The sequence below is a fragment of the Ursus americanus genome, chromosome 16 (assembly GCF_024610735.1).
Source record: "Ursus americanus isolate L20-20 chromosome 16, mUrsAme1.1.p, whole genome shotgun sequence".
Lineage (NCBI taxonomy): Eukaryota > Metazoa > Chordata > Mammalia > Carnivora > Ursidae > Ursus > Ursus americanus.
The window spans coordinates 55,606,730-55,621,387 of NC_142142.1; the positions used below are offsets into that span (position 1 = coordinate 55,606,730).

Genomic DNA, 14,658 nt, shown 5'->3' on the forward strand with positions numbered 1-14,658 from the left:
CATGTTCCTTATGCCATTTATTGATCCTAGCAGCTCCGCGCCTGCGAGAGCCAACAGTCCAGCCAAGGGGAGTTTCCGGGCCACGCAGTGCTGTCAGTGACTTGAAGTACTGGTAACCCGTGGTCAGAGATCGCTTCCTCCACGCCTCAGCCCTTGCCCTCGTTTGTTTAGGTTCTGGGACCCTTGACCCAACCACCGAGGGAATTGCCCAAGCTGGCTCTGGGGGCTGTGTGCAAGAACTCAGAATGCTTTTCCAGAGCACGTCTTCTCCTTCAGCTTTGGAGTTTAAGGTGTGTAAAAGAGACACCATTAAATTAAATGCTGGGGTAACCTGTCCTATCAGCACTTTCCTTGAAAGCAGGGGCGAAGTAGGGGTCGAAAAACTTCCTGCACGCTCATCCTAGCCCCCTTCATTTTGTAGAACTCCATCCACCCGTAGCTAACCCAAATATGACTCCAAGCTAATGGTGGCCAGTAACAGATAGGCCTCGGGGAGGGGGATTAAGACTGGGGGCACTCACAAGGGCTCCGGGGTTCTTTAGAATGCGGCACCATCTCTGGGTGCCAGCCAGTTCCCCAGTGCAGATCCTCCCCCAGGGAGGAGTGGTAAAATGAAGGAAACGAGTCTGTCCTCCCCAGCGCTCACACCAGGGTCCCGTTCTTGCTGTCATAGCGGGGTGTGGCCTGGGGGAAGCGAAGGGTTGCGTACTGCGTAGCATTTTCTAACTGCTTGTGCTTCAGGTCCAGAGCAGAGCGAGGCTGGGTAGAGCTGCACACTTGAATGTCTGCATAATGTAAGCTGCTCTCCTCCCGCCTGAGGCCTTGACTCCTCTCCTGAGACGTGGGCTTCTCTAACACCTGTTCATAAATATGTCCTCTTGTGTCACGGGCCTGCAAGAAATGGACAGCAGTAAGGGAGATTCTTGGCTTGCTTTTGTCCCTCACCCACAAAGCAGGGTCGGCGATTCTGATGTCCCTTCGCTTTGCTGCTTTGTGGGGCAGAACCAGCAAGTTCTGGTTCAAGATAACTGAGATGTGTGGCAGAGAGAAAAAGCGGAGTCCTCAGATCCCATGTCAGAGCCGCCCCCTGGGAGGGACGGAAGACTGTCATTACCTTTACACCATTCTGTGGCTGCGGCTGCGGCTGCTTCAGCGTCCGTCTTGCTTGGCTTCCTGAGAAGAAGAAATCCAACTTAAGTTCATTCTCTCTTTCCTGCCCCTACTGAGGTTGCCTTCTTCGAATCTCTGTTAAACTATCATGGTGGGCTTTTAACTAATCTCCCTGCCTCTGCTCTCACCTCTTTCACTGCTGCCTTTCCCACATCCAAACTCCTTTCATGCTTGGCCCATCATATCTTCCATCCTTATTTTTCACTGGCCCCTAAAACAGGCAGCAAATACATGTTGAGAGCCCATTATATGCCAGGCTGTGTGCCACACTCTGGGGATAGAAGGATGAGCAGACTATTTTCTCTGCCTCAGGGAGCTTACAGTCTACTAGGGGAGACAAATATGTATACTGACTGTTACAGTGCAGTGTGGTAAGTGCTCAGCCACACCGAACAATCAGCCACTTTCAATCAACTCAGCCTCTTCTTTCCTGTTTTCCTTCCTTCCTTCCTTCCTTCCTTCCTTCCTTCCTTCCTTCCTTCCTTCCTTCCTTCCCTTTTTTCCTTTCTTTCTCCTTTCTTTCCTTTCTTCCTCCTTCTTCCTTTCCTTTCCTTCCCTTTCTCTTCCTTCCCTTCCCTTCCCTTTCCCTTCCCTTCCCCTTCCCCTTTCCCTTCTCTTTCCCCTTTCCTTTCCCCTTCCCTTCCCTTCCTCTGCATGAGATAATTCCACTGCCTACCCTTTCCTCTCTGCTCCTCTTCCAGCTTGGGAACTTGCTATTAATCCTTCAACGTTGGTGTTTTCTCCCATTCTCCCATGATATGAGTGTGAACCTATTATAGTACTAGCAGACTGCATTGCATTTACTTGTTTCTGTGTAAACAAGTCTCTCAAACTTGATTTTGAGCTCTTTGAGGACCGACTGAGACAGTGCATCCTTCTTGTGCCTCGCTACCTCCTTGGGACCCAGCAGAGTGCCTCACACAGTCAGTGCTTAGTTAATTTTTGCTGGGCGAATGAAAGAATGAGCCACCAACCTTGCCACTCTAAGATAATGGAAATGATGAGACCCAGAGTTTCAGAGCTGGTCTCGAACCCCAGAAGATTTTCTCTGGTGTACTATCTCCCTTTAACCCTTCCAAGGCTACTCCTCTTTTTCATCATTATGCCCTTTCCAAAGACACTGGTTCTAGCATCTTCTCTTCTCCAATTCGACCACTAAAAGCCCCCGCCCCCAACACCCAATTACCCGGTATCTTTTTCCTCTGGGAAGTTGGTGGGCAGCTCCTGTGAAAAGAAATACAGATCACCCACATGTAAGAGTCTTGGCCTCAATCTTTCCACCTTCATCATTTGTTCTGTGGCCTTCTTAACATTCTAGAATGACCTTCTCTCACTTCCCTCTAACAAAGATTCACCCTAAGTCAGTCTGAAAGCATTTAGCAAGGGTACCACATCTCTCCCACAAGGATGGTTCTGGAAGGTGGAGTGGTACAACTGACATAACCAAACCCAAAATACAGCCTAAGGCAACCGGGCACAACATGCCAGGGATATAGCTGGGTTGAGGGCTATTCTGGGATTGTCTAACAGGCTAATCCCAGCAGAGGGTAAGGGAAACCTGCCAATAATGGGATATTCCTGGATTCAGAGACCCTCTTGCTGCCACTTTAGTGCTTTTTTTTTTTTTTTTTTTCAGGGTCTCTGCTAACATGGGGTTCTCACTCTGGGAGTCACAGAAGCTGCCACAACCAGGCTAACAAGTTAGGACACCTCAAAGCCCTTTTCTAACAGGTGATCTCCCTCCCTGCTTCCCTGTCCTTGTTTTTAATTAACAGAGAAAGTGAGAGATATTTAACCTTTAACATGCACAGCACAGGGAGGTCTGAATTTGGTGAGTGACTCAGCTACCTTGTCCTTGCGGCAGGACAGACTCATTTCGGAGCCCCTGGGGTCCCCGGTGGAGCCAGTGTGTCTATGTGATTGTCAACTGTTTGATGGCCAGAGAAAAACACTTGTCTGAGGAAATAGGCTGAATAGTTTGGGACTTACTCTGGATGCTTTTTCTTGCTAGTACATTTCCAAAGTCTCACCAGAGCCAACCCTATTTGTGTGACTTCTGTCTCCATAAGGAAATTTCCTCCTTTTGCTAACTAAAAAGAAAGAGAGAGAGAGGGAAGGAAACTTCCAGATCATGTGCATTTTACTACTGTGGAAGAATCATGATTTTCCCACACATATTTGACAGAGGTTTGTGTTTTGGTTTGACTTTTGGTTTTAATGCAGCTTGCTGAGTTGACGGCAGATAGAATCACCATCTGAAGTTTACAGGTGGTTCAGAAGAAAAGCTTTGAAACCACTTCTAGGTCTTTCTACTTCTGCCACTTCAGCTCTTCCTTTTTTTTAACCTCTGTCTAGTCATAGCCTTATCCTAGCCTCTAATTCTTTGTCCCTTGTCACTACTGTTCTCCTATTTACTTCTATTTAAATGGATAAACAGAACATAAATTCTAAAGCAACAGATTTGGGCGACCCAGTTTTAGTGAATGGAGCCTGTTCCCAAGTTGGATACTATGCAATGCCTGGACACAACCTAAATGGAATATTCTGTTAGACTCAGAGTTGATAGGATTTTACTTTTAGCTCAGAATTCAGGAAACTAAATGGGCACTCTCCTATATTGGCAGTATGAATAAGAATTGGTTCAATTTTCCTGGAATGCAATTGACAAGAAGTATAAGGAGGCTTAAACATAAAGTGCATACCCTCTGATGTAGCAATTCCATATCCTAAAAATAAGCAGGCACAAATATGGATGCTCATTGTAGCATTATTTACAACTGCAAAAAATAGGAACTATCCTATATGTTCAACTTTGGGAACTGACTAAATAAATAGCATCACCAATAAATGGACCACTATACATCCATTTAAGAAACATGTTGGAAGAACATCTAAGAGAATGGAAAATCTTACTCTTTAAGTTAATAAAAAGATAATAAGGCATGTTTTGGGATACAAGCTAGGCACATAGGCATTTCAAAAGGATTACATGGAGGTGACTTTCCGAGTCATTGGCCGTGCGGGTTGGGGCGGCCTGAGCCGGGGGTTCTGTGCCGAGATGCTTCAGAGCCTCGTTAAAAATGTTTGGATCCCTGTGAAGGTCTACTGTACCCGAGTTTACCAGGAGATTTGGGTAGGAACGGGGTTGATGGGCTTCACCGTTTATAAAATCAGGATTGCTGATAAAAGAAGGAAAGCTTTGAAAGCTTTGAGTCTTGCACCTGCTCATGGTCACCGTTAATCAGCTTTATTTGGAGTACACATCAGATGGCACGTCAGTCTGGCTGAAAATCTCAGCAAACTCTGTTAGGTGGGAACATGGAGCATTGCTGTATGCTTGTAGACGTGTTGTCTCCTTTGTGGCATGAATAAATGTAACTATGCAGTATACCAAAAATAAAAGGGGGATTACGTGGAAATAGACTAAAATGTTCCTGTCGTTTATGGTTGCTATAAATATATTTAGAATATTTACGGTTGCTTCTTATTTTCTGCTTTTTGGGATTTCCCAAATTTTCTACAGTGAATGTGTGTTACTTTTGTAATCAGAAAATAATAATAATGATATTTTAAAATAAAAATCTTTTTAATTGTCATACTGTCTTGAAGTCTCTGTAAGTTTGAGATAATGAGAAACAAAAGAGAACAATACCCAGTCCTATTAATACGTTAAATTTTTTTAAAGATTTCATTCATTTGAGAGAGAGGGGGAGTGACTGGGATGGGTAGAGGGAGAGAGAATCTTAAGCAGACTTTGTGCTGAGCACGGAGCCCAATGCAGGGCTCAATCCCATCACCCTGAGATCATGACCTGAGTGGAAACCAAGAGTCAGACACTTATCTGACTGAACCACCGAGGCACCCCTGGTCCTAATATTTTAAGAGGAAAAAATATGTTTTGGTTGGAGTATCCGGGGTAGTGTTTCTAGCCAGGCTCTCGAGTCAGACCGATGGTTATCAGACTAGCTGTGTGACCTTCAGCAAGTTTTTAGCCTAATCAAGCTTTCATTTTCTTATTAATAAAATGAAGATAATAATGGAGCCTAAACCCCATGCACTATTGGAGGAATTATATAAAAAAATAAATGTAAAATACTCAGTTAGGTGCCTGACATATAATGAACATAAGTAAAAGCCAACTGCTATGATTACTACCATCAGAGGAAGAACTAACCAAAAATGAAGACTATGAAAACTTGGAACAAAGGAAGTAAAAGAAACTCTGACACCTTTTCTCTAGAAATTCTTGGATGTCGGGGCGCCTGGGCGGCTCAGTTGGAGAAGCATCCAACTCTTGATTTCGTGATGATCTCAGGGTCGTGAAGTCGAGCCCCCAGTCGGGCTCCCCATTCAGTGCAGAGTCTGCTTTCCCTCTGCCCCTCCCCCTGATTGCACTCTCTCTCTCAAATAAATAAATAAATAAATAAATCTTTGAGAAAAAAAAATTCTTGCAGATGTCCCTAAATGTCCTATGTCTGTGGGACATCTCAGAGTTTAAAAAGTGCTTCCCCCACCCATTCCTAATAACGTTCTGAGAAACTCATTACTGTTTCCATTTTACAGATGGGCCAACCAAGGCCCTAGAACTCTTTCTACTCAAGAAGGCAGGAGCTGAATTTCCCATTATCACTATGTCCTTTGCATCTGTCATTATACCTAGTACATATAGGCATTCAATAAAATATTTGTTTAGTACATGAATGAGTAGTCAGAACAGGACTGGAATCCAATGTACCGATTCCAAATCACATGTGCTTTTCAATGTACCTTATCTATTTCTCTGAATATAATGATGATTTTTTTCACGAGCAAGACATCCTTAAGACTGACCAGGCATGGAAGGTATAGCTAAGAAAACACTGAATAAGATAAAACCAGGTCTGGGGGTTTAGAATGGTTCTCCTCTGGGAAAGAACAGTAAAAACACTACAGATAATTTATTGTGAGGCTTTCGCATATTCTCTGCTCTTCAAACCTACGATCTAAACAACATAGGTCATACTATCTATATTTATACGACTGGAAAAAAGCAAAGTTACAGGACTTGCCTAAGGCCACACAGCAAGTAAGTGTGAAGTTCTATTCAAATAGTCCATGGATACTCTCCATCTCCCCACTTCTGCCCTTTTAAATAACATTTCTCCAAAGTTGATTTGCTTGATTGGGGAGGCAGTATTTTGTAGTGGTTGAAAGTATGGGCTCTGAAGTCAGACAGGCCTGGGTTGGAATGTTGGTTTATTTGCTCACTAGCCATGTGACCTGGGACAAGCTAACTTCTCTGAGCCACCTCCCTCATAGCATTGTTGGGAAGAGAGTGCTTGAAAAGTGCCTGGAGCATAGTAAGCTCTCAAAGGTTAGTATTATGATTATCATCTGGGGAAGAAGGGAAGGGAGCGAAAGGAAAGGAGAGGAAGGCAAAGAGAAACCATGCCAATTCACCATTCCAGTCCCGCTCTGGCCCCCCGACAGTCAGCAGGCTTGTCTGTGTTTTCTGAGGCTTTTTGAAAGGAGTGAACACAGAAAGAGGTAATGCTCTGGTGATGGCACCCGGAGATGAGCCAGGCAGAGGGAGGTGGCAGAGGGAGGTTGGTAGACAACTATCTGCAGGCTTTCTCTTATTCTCTGGGTCTCCATGTCCACCAACAGAGACGTTACCCTCCACCCTCTGCCCCTACTCACCAGCTTCCCCCGCAGCACGGCCGGTTTCCCATGGTGCTCTGTCTCCGAGGGAGCCCAGCTGTTTTTCTACATACAGAGGCTGGTGCATTTCCTGGTTCCTGGTTTAGCCGGGGAGTCTCTGTCAGTGTCAGATTTCAACCTAGCAGGTTGGACTTTGGAAGCCACCTGCTGGAGTGATTCCCAGGTGACTGCTCCCAGCCAAGGGGGAGAGGAACACACATGGTCTCCAGGTGAGAGCTATCTCTCCTTCGGGATTTGGAGCTGCTTTGATGAAGCCATGAACTTTGAGCTTCAAGCTTCAGTGAAAAGAAACGTGAGACAGAAAAGGGCTCTGGGTTTCCTTAGGAAGTGTTTCTCTACTACCTCTCACTTTCATTGAAATACATCCTCTATAATGGAGGTAAGAGTCTTACCTTATGTTTCCCCAGCACTACTCAGGTTTAATGGAGTTTCATTTGCAAGGTAACCAGTATCAGTTTCTTATTATCCCCATCCAGAATCTGGGTTTGAATATGGGAGTCTCTTGGGAACCTAAATTTAGGGAAATGGATTCCTTTTATAGTTGCCCTTGCTTTTGGAATTAATGTGGGCAAATCACTTTTTTCTACGAGGGTGAAGGAGAGGACTCAACTCATTGCCTAATCCCCTTTCTCGTCAAAAATCATATGGTTCCATGATTGGAATGGCCTCAGCATTTCCTGACCACTTACTTCCTCATGCCCAGTACAGAGCTACGGAAGCTCCACGTCCACCCCAACTCAGCTTCTCCTTCCAACGACCCAACATCAGACTCATTCCACTCTCTCCAGTGAGCAAGCTGCAGTTGGGCAAAGTCCTCCGTAGAAACTATGGGCTCTGGGAGAATTTGTGAAACCCGCAAGGCTTGTCTTCAGGGCTCACAAGGGGAGTTTTCACTAAGTCCTCGCTATTGTTATTACTTCTTGTCCTCAGCTACTTGTTGGATGGCAAAGCGTCTCACTTTATTATCTTGTGCTGGATCATTGCACTAGCCTCTTCACGGCTATGCTTCTCCCCAGCAAGTCCTTCTGTTATCCTACCATTAACTGTATTCTTTTCATCCTGATACCCAAATCTCTTAGCCTGGCAATCAAAGCCCTCCACAATCTGGTCCCCTTTCAGCCACTTTTTCTAATTTAAAGGAACATTTTAAAGAAAAACACCAAAGAGATTTTTATGACCAGAAACTCTAAAGGAACCAACAGTGTATTGTGCTACCCAGAAAGCCTGATATACCTTAAGCAGCATTAATGGAATTCGAGAGCGATAAACACAGGTATTGATGATTCCACTGAAGTCTCTAACAGTCAGCCCGTGATTGGAATAATAATTTTGGGTCTACATGTAGAATTTCGAGTTACATTGTCAAAAGGTGGTGTGTTCAAGAGAAAGTTATCTAGGTGATAAATGGTTTGGAAAGTTCTAGGCTGGCTTAGTCAGAGAAGCATGCAACTCTTGACCTTGGGGTCATGAGTTTGAGCCCCACATTGGGTGTAGAGATTACGTAAATAAATAAATAAACTTTTTAAAAAGTCCTATAAGATATGGTTAAAAGAATTAGGTATGTTTACTTGGGAAAGAGAAGCTTTAAGAGGATGGGATGGTTATTTTAAAATATCTGAAAGGGACTCCCAAGTGAAAGAAGGATTGCATTTATTTTCTGGACATAACGAGACCAATGAGCAGAAGTTACTGAAATGAAGATTTGAGGTCAATAGAAGGAAGAATTTATAAGAAATACATCCAAAAAGTTCTGATGAAGAATTGCCAAAAAAACCCTTATGAAGTTCTAAGTTTTCTGTCACTTAAAATGTCTCAAAAGGAAGTTGACTAATAGTTGTAAAAGAATTTGAGTGGTGTGGGGATTTGGACTAAATGAGAGGTTTCAATTTTTTTCTAGCCAAGGAACACTCTCTTTGAAATAAAGCTCACATAAAAATAACAATTCCAAAATAGATCAATGGAAGTGTTCTGGTTGAAGTCCTAATAGGATCCTTTCTAGTCTCTTTTTCTTCTCAACTAGATTAAGGTTCCTGAGAGTAGACAATAAAAGAGCATGGTTTTTTAAAATTTATGTTTATAATGTATAGTGTATTACTTGGAGGTTGAGAAACATTTGTTGAATGAATGGATGAACAAACGAATATATCAATAGTTATTTCTCTGAGGCCAACTTTCATTTTTGATAAATGATCATGCTTTAACCAAGAATTGAATTCTTTGAGTGAGGGCTCTTATCTCAGGAATCCACAGATCTCTGAGGGGTATATGAATGGATCTCAAGAACCTATTCAAACTGTAAGGCAAATTTGATAGCATGTGTATTTTTTCTGGTAAGAGGATCTATTCCTTTTGCTAGATTTTTCAACTGGGTCTGTAACCTAAAAAAATTCAGAATCAACCACTTTAATGGAAGAATTTCAGGTGTCCACCACAATCTGGTAAAATGTATATTTGGGGGCAAGGAGGTCTTTGGGACACTTCTCAAATCAAACACGTGCATGAACAACAGAGAGTAATTGAGAAGCCAGAGACCCATGCTTTCCTGAACACACCATGTCCCAGTACTAAGACTCTGCTTCCAATTGGGACACCTGGGTGGCTCAGTTGGTTAAGCGTCTGCCTTTAGCTCGGTTTATGATCTCAGGGTCATGGGATCGAGTCCCACATCGGGCTCCTTCCTCGGCAGGGAGCCTGCTTCTTCCTCTGCCTACTCTGCCTGCTGCTCCCCTGCTTGTGCTCTCTCTCTGTCATAAAAAAAAAAAAAAAGAAAAGAAAGACTCTGCTTCCAAAGGAGGGTTCCCTGGCCATCATCACCACACAAATAGCCCTAGTCCCCCTGCATTTAGTCTTGGATTGGGTGGGTGATTCAGTGATGGCTCTCTTTGGGATGTTCCAAGATTAGAAACAAATGGTTTCTTTCATAGGCCTCCCCTATGCACAGGTTGGAGAGACTCTGTGGTTTGGGACAATGGCAGAGGCTTCCGTGTCTGTGCCCTTTGTATGCAAACTCCACTGCTCAGTATTAGAGACCATTTTCAGTGGACAGACCTTACTCTGGGAAAACAGGGCTTTAGGCAACTCTCTCCAGCCTAAAACTGATTTCCCAACCCCTACCCAAAACAGGCCAGACAGGCTGGAGACCCTTGTTTTTGTGTCTCTAATCACCAGCTCAGACAGTGCCCTCTGGGCTGTTTGGATGGCATATCCCTTTTCCCTCCCAGGATCACTCTCTCTTTTGTTGCATTGTGAGAAAATTATGGCTAGGAATTTGATCTGGAGCCAATGTCAGCTTCCGGGTATGATCTCAGCATCCAAGTGTGAGCTCAGGGTGCTGTGACGTTGGGCACATCTAACTGAGGAGGTTTTGTCTAGCTGGCTATGACCCCCTCCCTCCCTGCCCATCCCATCGTCCAGGCCACAGAATAGGGAGCAGCACAAACAAGGCCCTGAGATTTGGGTTTATTCAGCTCCACCCAGAACTAAACCGAAGGCTATGACATGTCTCAAGGGACCAAACCATACATTGTGGGCCATGCACTCTTCCCTTCCCCCAAGGATGCTGCTACCTCTGGGGTGGTGGGCAGCTGCTCATATCACCGTGGGAGGTAGGAAGGGGTTCACTGCGTGCTGGCTCCATGGCACTCGGGCTCCACTCTGGCTGCCTCCTCTTCTTCCTCGGGATCAGGAGGTGCAGGGAGCAGGGAGATGTAGACCTCATTGACCTCTGTGTCCAAATGTCGGCCACCCCGAGGTGCCTCCAGGTTAAGGATGCCATCATGGGAGAGAGCAGCGCGGACCCGCCAGGGGTCCACATCAGCAGGCAAGACATAGGTGCGGCAGAACTCTCGGGACACGAAGCCGTGGCGGTCCAGGCGCTGGGGGTGCCGGGCAGACACCTCCAGCAGGTTATCCACAGTCCTCACGGTCACCTCATCTGGGGTAAAGTGGCTGACGTCCAGAAACGCCTGAAACTTGCCCTCACTGAGCCTAAGCTCAGAGGCCCCTGCCCTGCTGCCCTCCCCAGCTGCGGTGGCCCGGGGCCGGACATAGTAGCCATGGTAGAGGGTGGGGGTCAGGATCTCTTCCGGCAGGAGGCCTGAGGGGCAGAGAGAGAAGGCAAGAGGCAGGATGAGGGAGAATGAGGTGGGAACAAGGGTGAAATGAGGAGATCAGGAGATGAGGACCTGGGAGAGCAGCGAGGGAGTCAGGAGAAGTAGGAAGAGGAGGCAGGGGGACACAGGCTACAAGGTGGCAGCTGGAAAGAGGGGATTGAGATAGGGAATGAGATGGGGGAGGAGGAGGGCAAACCAAACAAGGACCCAGAAGGGGAACAAGAAGGCACACCAAGGGGGACAGGGCCAGGTATCGCAGCATTGCAGGCAAGGCATCTGCACCGAGGTCAGTGGGAAGAGGACAGAGCCCTGCTTGGCGGGGTGGAGAGGGAGTCTGCGGTGGGAGATGGCTTGCCCCAGGAGTTCAGTTAAGCCCCGAGTGGGGTAGACGCCAGTACCGTTGGGAGGTCAGCCCAGAATTTCAGGAGGTGGGGGTGGGAGGCAAGGGGGTGGCGTCTGTACCATACCTTCTCCGAAGCGCTGCTCTCCCAGGCGGCTGGGGTTGGCAAATTCGTACTCGGTGGTGGCCGGGTGGGCATGTGGCACAGAGCGGCCCGACATGGCTGCAGAAGCGTTGGCGGCCCTGGTCCGAGGTGCAGCCCCAACACAGCAGCGACCCCTCCAGCTGCCTGGAGAGCCAGGGCCCGGTCGGAGGTGGAGGCGGGGTCTACACCACCCAAAATAGTGCGGAGCCTGTGGGGGAGGGGCGAGGAGCCGGGCCCCTGAGCGCCAGCGACAAGTATGTGACCAGCGCCGCCTGGACCCCCGTGCCCCCCCCCCACACCCTTCAGCTGTCGCAGGCGGCCTGAGGGGACAGCTGGGGGTCTTGGCTGGGCAGCGAGCTGGGGAGGGGAGACTGGTGCCGGAGGCACCGGAGAGGCCTAGCAGAGACGCTTACAGTTTGCACATTTTCCACATCTCCTCCTCTCCTAAGTCCCAGGCACCCTGCCCCCTACTTCATAAAGCTGTCCTGGTTGTAACGTTCTGCACAGTGTGTAAAGTGAAAGATGCAAAAAACTTTCCCACCCTTTCTTTGGGGTGGGGTGAAGGGTCTTCTGCCCAGATTAATGTCAGGGTCCTCTCCTGAACCCAGGTCAACCCGGGGCACCACAGAGATGCCTGGCACAGGCTTGTTGGTGATCACTGCTCTCCTCCAGGGACCAACAAAGAGTTAATGTCCCTGGGGCCCAGCCTAGGAAGATTCCAGTTCCTGCCCAGGCCCAAGATAGTTGCTGGCCCAATTCCCCTGGCACGCTGGGCTGGAGAGGAGGAGGAGGGGCACACCACCCGCCTGCTTGGGATTCCTGACTCCGTCCGTTCCAACTCCAGAGAAGAGAGTGGTAGTGGGGGGGTGCCACTGGGTGTGGACGGAAAGCTAGTGAAACAAGACCAGGACAGACAAGTCACTGGCCAGCTCAGACGTGTTTGTATTTCTCTTTTCTTAGCTCAGTGAGTACTGGGTATGTGTCACACTGCCAAATCCCTGATCACAAGTCTCCATGAACGGGCGGTGAGCTGGGATAATAAAACTCCTGACATCACCATTCCAGAAGCTTCACAAGACTGCGTATATAAGGGGCTGGCTGTAGCTGCAGCTGAAGGAGCTGACCAGCCAGCTGACCCCCTCCACTCACCTAGCCGCCATGGACATCGCCATCCACCACCCTTGGATCCGCCGCCCCTTCTTCCCCTTCCATTCTCCCAGCCGCCTCTTTGACCAGTTCTTCGGAGAGCACCTGTTGGAGTCTGACCTCTTCCCAACTTCTACTTCCCTGAGCCCCTTCTACCTTCGGCCCCCCTCATTCCTGCGGGCACCCAGCTGGATTGACACCGGGCTCTCAGAGGTAAGTCTCTGCCAGGATAGGAGAGCTGTTCCTGGAACCTCTTGGAAACATATCCACCTGCTCTCCTTTTTCTCCCTGCTGAAATCTGGCTATGTCTAAGTGTCGTAGGCACTTGCATGGCCACCGGTGAAGATAGACTAGGCTACTGTTTCTTTCCCCCGGTTCCCTGTTTGTATTTGATGCTCCACTGTATCCTACTTACTGCATTTTTTCCATGTGCTGCGAAGATCACCCTCTGTCCCCTAACTTCTAATTAGGATGCCCGTTTCTGGTTTGGTTCATAAAGAGCTGCAGGGAAAGAGCTGCCTTCAGACTCCTTTGCTCACCTCTTCTAATATCTCATACTCCTGACTAATGTTAGCATCTCAAGTTTCAGAGTCAGGAAAAAAATCCTGCCTCATTCTGAGCTTTTCACCTGCACTGCATGGAGCTGGAGACTGCAAACACTATTTACTTTCTTTCTATTCCTTCATCTCTCATTTTCCAGGTTTCTCAGGGCTGTGACAGGGCACTGACCTGGGTTCAAACCTAATGAGTGAAGAATGTAGGTCCAGTCTTGGGACCCCCACTTGTCCTAAGAGGGTGGGAGAATGGGGTGAACAGATAAGGTTGACAGAGCTGTCACAGAGAACACTCTGGTTTAAAAATATTCAAGTGTGAATAAATAAACAGAAGCTGAGTGAGCAAGGGCTTTGGAAGGACAATCAGGGCCAGCAGAACATTCCAGATTGAGTGGGTGGGAAACTTGGCAGAGGCCTGAGTAAGAAGAAGGGGCCTTTGTCTCACAGACAAATGACAAGGCCAGGCATTGGGGTCAGAGAGGCAGCAGAAGCCATGCCCAGACCCATCCTTGTGATTGCTCCCTTGGGTGGCCTGTCTTCTTTCCTGTCCCTGTAAATAAAGTTTGGGTCTGATGACCACGTGGGATGCCTTGGGTACCACTGTGGTGGCTCTCCTGAACCAGAGAGCCATGTTTATTCAAAAAGAGACTTTTAGCCAAAAACAGGAGGATAATCACCTGGACAGAAAGCAAGTCTGCAGAATGAAGAGACTGCACTAATGTCAACCACATTCCTACCATCTTTTCTCCTACCCCTTCCTCTCTACCTTGCTATTTCTAGATGCGTCTGGAGAAGGACAGATTCTCTGTCAACCTGGATGTGAAGCACTTCTCCCCAGAGGAACTCAAGGTCAAGGTGTTGGGAGACGTGATTGAGGTGCACGGCAAACATGAAGAGCGCCAGGTGTGGAGCTTGCTCTCTCTTCTGCTCATTCATCCAGGGCGTATGATACGCCAGACACTCCCATCAGCCCCTGAGCCTGGTGACCTTCCAGTCTTAAGCCATAAGGGTCTGGGACAGGGATAGACCTGTTGTTGTTTGGGCCAGAGAAGTTGAGTTTTGTTTTCTGTTTTGATTTGATTGCTTTAGATGGGACACATGGGATGTTTATTTCCCATTTAAGCCAGTGGTTTTTGGCCACCTTAGAATCACTAGGGGAATGAAAAAAAAAATTACAGTGCTTAGACATATCCCAGACCAATTAAATCAGAATTTTTTAGGAGTGGGCCCCAGGCATCAGCATTTCTAAAAGCTCCCTACGTAATTCTAATGTCCATTCAAATTTGAGGACCACTGATTTAAGAATAGTGCTTGTTGGACACCTGGTTACTTTACATAATTAAATGAATGGTGTAAACCCTGAAGGCTCTTGACTTTGGGACTCTGCTTTTAGATGTTCCAGAATCCTCTCATCTTTAGCTCTTCTAAAAGGCTGAACTACTTGGTTTGCCTAAGTTTCAGAGCTGTACTCGGCAGCTAAAACCCTGGAGC

The 14,658-nt window shown here is 47.1% G+C and overlaps 4 protein-coding genes and 1 pseudogene across 6 annotated transcripts in view; 2 read left to right on the plus strand and 3 right to left on the minus strand.

The window, feature by feature from the left end:
• Positions 1-9,483, minus strand: C16H11orf52 (chromosome 16 C11orf52 homolog). 2 transcript variants are annotated; one of them, XM_045797761.2, is made up of 5 exons: positions 6,850-9,483; positions 3,160-3,260; positions 2,357-2,394; positions 1,115-1,173; positions 1-891 (listed from the first exon to the last, which is right to left on the minus strand). In XM_045797761.2, exons 2-5 carry the CDS (start codon positions 3,234-3,236, stop codon positions 643-645), a joined length of 423 nt encoding a protein of 140 aa, XP_045653717.2. In that variant the 5' UTR covers positions 3,237-3,260; positions 6,850-9,483; the 3' UTR covers positions 1-642. The 2 variants fall into 2 exon arrangements, with proteins under 2 accessions (XP_045653717.2, XP_045653718.2); XM_045797762.2 differs by lacking the exon at positions 3,160-3,260 and having other exon boundaries at positions 6,850-9,479.
• LOC123792564 (ATP synthase F(0) complex subunit j, mitochondrial pseudogene) lies at positions 3,907-4,571 on the plus strand (annotated as a pseudogene).
• Positions 6,470-14,658, plus strand: part of CRYAB (crystallin alpha B) — a 9,262-nt gene continuing 1,073 nt past the window's right edge. The window contains exons 1-3 of one of the 2 annotated variants that reach the window (XM_045797758.2): positions 6,470-6,523; positions 12,428-12,826; positions 13,948-14,070. In XM_045797758.2, the coding sequence (XP_045653714.1) occupies positions 12,626-12,826; positions 13,948-14,070 (324 nt within the window). In that variant the 5' untranslated portion in view covers positions 6,470-6,523; positions 12,428-12,625. Of the gene's footprint in view, positions 6,524-12,314; positions 12,827-13,947; positions 14,071-14,658 lie in introns of those variants that run through there. The other variant, XM_045797757.2, reaches the window with a different exon arrangement.
• On the minus strand, positions 10,308-11,583 carry HSPB2 (heat shock protein family B (small) member 2). The gene is made up of 2 exons (XM_045797756.2): positions 11,450-11,583; positions 10,308-10,966 (listed from the first exon to the last, which is right to left on the minus strand). The coding sequence occupies exons 1-2, from the start codon at positions 11,541-11,543 to the stop codon at positions 10,488-10,490; spliced, it is 573 nt and encodes a 190-aa protein (XP_045653712.1). The 5' UTR covers positions 11,544-11,583; the 3' UTR covers positions 10,308-10,487.
• Positions 11,540-14,658, minus strand: part of CFAP68 (cilia and flagella associated protein 68) — a 25,852-nt gene continuing 22,733 nt past the window's right edge. The window contains exon 6 of the transcript XR_015727018.1: positions 11,540-11,675. The gene's annotated coding sequence lies outside the window, so the exon portion shown is untranslated. The remainder of the gene's footprint in view (positions 11,676-14,658) is intronic.